Source organism: Lytechinus variegatus, chromosome 14 (assembly GCF_018143015.1).
Source record: "Lytechinus variegatus isolate NC3 chromosome 14, Lvar_3.0, whole genome shotgun sequence".
NCBI lineage: Eukaryota > Metazoa > Echinodermata > Echinoidea > Temnopleuroida > Toxopneustidae > Lytechinus > Lytechinus variegatus.
In genome coordinates, this window is record NC_054753.1 from 6,180,405 (window position 1) to 6,186,456 (window position 6,052).

The following is a 6,052-nucleotide window of genomic DNA, read 5'->3' on the forward strand; positions in this document are numbered from 1 at the left end:
CATCCATTTCTTTACAATATTTAAAATAAAAAAAGAGTTGCCAAAAGATGTTGTACATGTAAAGCTTTACACACACACACACACACACACACACACACACATATATATATATATATATATATATATATATATATATATATATATATATATATATATATATATATATATATATGTAAAGCAAAATACAAGGTGATTAAAACAACCGTATGGAGAAAAGTTAGAACAGATTCATCATTATAGATATTAACAATCAGCAGCTTTATAATAAGTACTTGGTAATTATAATTTAGTCTATTTTTCAGATTGCAGTTTCAGAGAGTTCAACAAACCCTGGATTGGTATAGTAGTATGCATCTATTACCAAAACGGCAATATTTGCTTTGACACTTCTGTAGTCGCTGCAAATATTTCACCTTTAGTGATCCCCAGACAGTTAAACAGTATAAGAATAAGGAAATATGCAACGGGTGAATACATCTTTTGTCTGACAGTGCTTAATTCTCCGCATGCTTATTATAAAATTCACGATCTCTTTTGACGTAAAAATGATGACATCGGCTACTATTTTCTATGCAATATCACTTGATAAACTAGTGAATAGGTAGTAGAAGTATGTTAGGATGGTATTAGTACCACTAAAAATAGTAGTAGTAGTAGAAGTAGTAGTAGTAGTAGTAGTAGTAGTAGTAGTAGTAGTAGTAGTAGTAGTAGTAGTAGTAGTAGTAGTAGTAGTAGTAGTAGTAGTAGTAGTAGTAGTAGTAGTAGTAGTAGTAGTAGTAGTAGTAGTAGTAGTAGTAGTGGTGGTATCGTTATCATTGCCCTTAGTTTCATTGTTGTTGCTTATATGGAAGGCGGAAGGAAATAGATACTCAGACAGGTCCCTCAACTATTTTGGTCTGTATTGCAGTTATCACCTCAAATGATAAATGCTTAATAATTGTTTGTTCAACGCAATTCCTATGATTTGTTTATTGGAAAATTCAATTTTGATTCGCAAATTCATGTTTAGGCATTGTTGTCTTGAACATTGTAAGCTGCCAAGAAACCACTCATGGATACCAGACGTGAAAGAAAAAATATATATTTGTGCCTCCATTCAATGTTCGATGAAATTTAATTCTGTAAGCCTGATAAAATTACTAATGCATTTCAGTCATCAAAGGACCATGAGCTGGGTTGTTATTATTGAAATCAGACATGGACGAGCGAATCGTTTGTCGTTTATCTGCGAATGAGAATTCGGACTGAATCGCCGAAAATTGTAAGCCCGTCATATTAACACGGGATTGCCCTGAATCCCGAATTAACCTGTCATTTGGTGGAGTGATGCCCTGGAGTGCTAAGCTCCACGATTGATTGTCTGTTGGACATGGTAGGTTTGCCCTCATTCTGACTGGCGAGATTTTGTTCGATCCTTCGGTCAACAGAGCAAGACTTCTGACTTAGCAACGTTGGCATGACTTTAAGATCGGAGGACACTGCCTCGTTTCATTTTAATGTTCTTTCGAAGATTTAGCATTGTCAAGTTACTCGGTAGCGAATAGTTTTATCTTCAAACCGGACTTTCAAATGTTGGTGATTTAAATTTCTGGAGGCTATTTCATGTTTTAGTGATTTTCACGTGAAGACATCTACTTTCATGACAACATTCAATATATTCTCACCGTTTCATCTTGATGCTGGAGTACAATGTGAGTTAATACATTGGTGTATCTATTTCATCATTTCATTTCTTTTTACTGTAATATGCAGACGTTCATTTTTTTAACAAGAATTTAAACAGAAGATTACTCGATCCTCGTCGGGGAGGGTTAGTGACAAGAAAAGTGTCCTTGCACTTGTTCGTTATTCCCTGAAAGTTATGGTACACGTTCCTTTTGCGACCGTTGCCCCAGAAACGCCACTTTTTTCTTGAATTTGCAATGGAAATTCATGTTTGTATTTTAAAATGCATCTTGCTAGTTATTCATTACACAAGATAAAGATATACATTACTAAATCATGCCCTGTATTGCATTTCTTCTTAAAATTGAGTTGGACGTGCGAGCATTGTATTTTACCAAATGCCTATAAATGATAAAGTCCTGACAAATTTAGCAGCGCTCATCTTCACCTGAAATCGCTTTGTATTTTTGAGCACATTGTAATTGCCATGTCTGTAAAATCATTTTATTAAAAAAAAATCTGTCGCGTAACCTGTTATTTTGGCGTTCCGCAAGTTTGAGTTTACATATAATTCGCTTCTATTTTTTCTTTTCATTTTTTCTCGCATGCACAGCAGAGCGAGACTAGAGGCGCCACTTTCCGACGGCGGTGGCGTCAACATCAAATCTTAACTGAATGTTAAAGGTCAAGTCCACCCCAAAAAATGTTGATTGGAATCAATAGAGAAAAATCAGACAAGCGCAATGCTGAAAATTTCATCAAAATCGGATGTAAAATAAGAAAGTTATGACATTTCAAAGTTTCGCTTATTTTCAACAAAATAGTTATATGAACGAGCCAGTTACATCCAAATGAGAGAGTCGATGATGTCACTCAATCACTATTTCTTTTGATTTTTATTGTTTGAATTATACAATATTTCAATTTTTACGAATTTGACGATTAGGACCTACTTGCCTGAAGCACGAAATGTTAAAATAATGGAATTCCATTTGTTCAGGGAGGAATGACACTTCATTTCAAGACAATGACGAGAAAATAAAAATAAATTTTATTTCATATTTCATATAATAAATTACAAAAGAAATAGTGAGTGAATGATGTCATCGACTCTCTCATTTGGATGTAACTGGCTCGTTCATATAACTATTTTGTTGAAAATAAGCGAAACTTTAAAATGCCATAACTTTCTTATTTTACATCCGATTTTGATGGAATTTTCAGTGTTATGCTTGTTGAATTTTTCTCCTTTTATTTAAATCAAGTTTTTGTTGGGGTGGACTTGTCCTTTAAGTTTTATAAATGACATCATAACTTAGAAAGTATATGGACCTATTTTATGAAAGTTGGACATTAGAAGTACTGCTTAATATCCTGCTTGAGCTTCAGGCTACAATACCGAGGTCAAAGGTCATTTAGGGTCAATTAACTTATACCACGTTGGGGAAATCAATATGGAAATCTTAACCAATATAATTTTTGAAATGTCGTTATAACTTGAAGTATATGAACCTAGTTAATGAAGCGTAGGCATGAGGGTAATCAAGTAATTCTAAACCCTGCCTGAGTTTCAGGCTATATGACCAAGGTCAGAGGTCAGTCAGGGACAATGAACTTCGGCCATAATGGGGGTAGTTGTAGAATTATCATCATAAATTTGAAATTGTATGGATCTAGTTCATTAAAATTGGTCACAAGAGCAATCAAGTATGCATAAAAATCCTGTGCAAGTTTCTAGGTCACATGACCGATGTCAAAGGCCACTTTGGGTCAATGAACATAATATTTTATTATCAAATGAATGGGTTTTTTTTATGTATGATTATTCAATAGCTGTTTTCAAAGTCAGCACCGCTGTTGTATCAAATCGCATAATGCAGGCGAGACTGGCAGAGGCGCTCCACTGTTTATAAATTATGATGGATTAAACTGCTAAAACACTGTGCTTATCAGCATATACATGACATAGGTTGTATTAACTATATAGTGGAGTGTAGAAATGTATAATACTTGAGTGGTCGTCGCCGTTTCAATGCAGATAGGGGGTTGACAGAATGTTTACATACAGACCCATTATCATGTGACGGTCTGCTATGGCATCTTTACTTATAAACATCCGGAGGAGTGCACAGAATGGAATAAATACAATCTAGTAAACAGAGAAATTAACAACATCGATATACGTATGGTATGGTATTTATTATATCATACGTATGGTATGGTACTTATTATATCATGCATCGCGGTTACAAAGACTGAATTGCACATGGATATACTATATTAAAAATGTCTCAAAACAGTGTGATTATTTACATAATCAAAAAGTACACATCACATGCTGAATGCAATAAAAATACATACTACTGCGTACTAAACCATACATATTATTTACAATAAAAGGGTAATGTAAAACACACCCATAATTAAAACAAAGAAGAGGAAGAAGAGAAAAAAAGAAGAAGAGAAAAGAAAAGAAGAAAAAGGAGAAGGAGAAGAAGGAAGAGAAAAGAAGATGGGGAAGAAGAAGACAATGGATTAGAAAAAAAAGAGAGTTGAAGCAGAATAACAAGAAGATAAAAGATCACATAATATATTGCAAAATGAGAATACAGAGTACTGATATGTAAATGGTAAAATTTTACATTTGTTAATCATGGAAAGGTAATCATAAAATTCATTTAAAAATTTCAATGAGACGGCCGGTACAAAGATTGTTTTCTACTTTTGAATCATGTTGCCTATTTCATTTCACATGTCGAATCAGATGGGAGTGATTAATATTCAATATAGTCTATGTCTCTCATTTTCTTTCCTTTGCCGCTTCTAGCTATTCCAGTGATTACCAAGTGGTATATATACATGTAGAAAAGTAACAAAAGGCCACTAAACAGTAGGTCCGAGTCAGTGGCGTAACTACGGGGGGCACGTCCCCCCCCCCACGGCTGGCAAAAAAACGAGGGAAAGGAGAAAAAGGGGGAAAAGATAGAGAAATGTAGTAGGGAAGAGGATTGGTTATTATGTTATATTATATTACATCATTTTATATCATTTTATATATATCATATTACATTACTAAGATTTTTTTTGTAACTTTGTGAATAATTATTTGCTTAGGGCCTATGTGTTCATCATTTGGGGTGCTCGCTTTGTCTGTTTAATGAGATAAATAATCATGTACATGGGAATTAAATTTTAAATAAAAACATCCCGTTTTTTAATCATTATACAACTAAAATATTTCCTCGCACTTCGAGCTTTTATCATTTTATGTAGTACCATATGCTTCTTTTTCAAAGTGCTTCATGTGTATAAGCATAATTCTAACAGAATCAGAATTATGGTGACATTATGAGATATGTATGCTTTTCATGAATTCCTAAAAAAATAGGCTTAAAATAACCGTTTGGAGTTAATAGATGCACATTATTTTAGCTCGCGCTCGCATTGTTTAGTGAGACAGGTACGTATCATGATTAAAATAAAAGTTGCTTATAATGTATTTTTTAGGTCTGAATATAAGAAACTTTCAGCTCGCGCTTCGCGCTCGTATTAATTGATAAGTGAAATACATAACTTTTAAATGGCACAATAGGTCAGCATACCTGGCACTGATTTAGCGGGATTTGAGCAGCGCTTTGCGCACCCACAAAGTGACTCAAAAATTTTGTTGGTGCCACCCCCAATGCCGTGACCCACGGCACGTCACTGGTCCCAGTTTCATCAAGGTCCTGAAGACAATAGTTCAGTCTTGTCTAATTTTCAAATGATAAGAATCGTTTGAGTTGAGGCGATACTTTCATAAACATCATTTGGAAACTGAAAAAAGAAAGAAAAATAAACACCCACATTCTAAGATTCAATGGCAGACATTTTCTACATTTAGCAATAAGTTGTTAGTATGTAGTTACAATTATTACTTAATTGAAACAAGAAATAAATGATATCCTATGTTTTTCAAAAACATGTATGACGTCGTGTTTTTACCAGTGCAATTTTTTTTCTTTAGGCCGATACCATTGCATTGGTAACATGCGTTTATTGTTTCCGTTTCAAGTTATAATATTGCTATCGTCTATACTACTCTTATGCAGGGTCGACGCAACAGGATTCGACCCCTCTCCTATTTCATTTTCAACTGTTTAAAGAGTGAAGATAAAAATAAAAGAAAGTTTACTCCGTGTTTCAATGGAATGTAAAATTTAATTTTCTTTAGCCAACAGTAACGACAAAGATAATGCAGCAAAAGATTATTAACAATATTTTCCTTAATTTCAATTAAAATTACATGATGAAATTAACCTGTGATAGATGAATAAGCAGAATGTGCTTAATTATAATATTGTTAATGTTAAGTTAGGGTGATCTAATCAATACTATATGAAGACTA

General features: G+C 33.7%; 1 protein-coding gene across 1 annotated transcript in view; it reads left to right on the forward strand.

The window, feature by feature from the left end:
* Positions 1-1,253: 1,253 nt before the first annotated feature.
* The window catches only part of LOC121427723 (G-protein coupled receptor GRL101-like), a 31,140-nt gene continuing 26,341 nt past the window's right edge, over positions 1,254-6,052 (forward strand). The window contains exon 1 of the mRNA XM_041624257.1: positions 1,254-1,691. Coding sequence (XP_041480191.1) covers positions 1,677-1,691 — 15 coding nt within the window. The 5' untranslated portion in view covers positions 1,254-1,676. The remainder of the gene's footprint in view (positions 1,692-6,052) is intronic.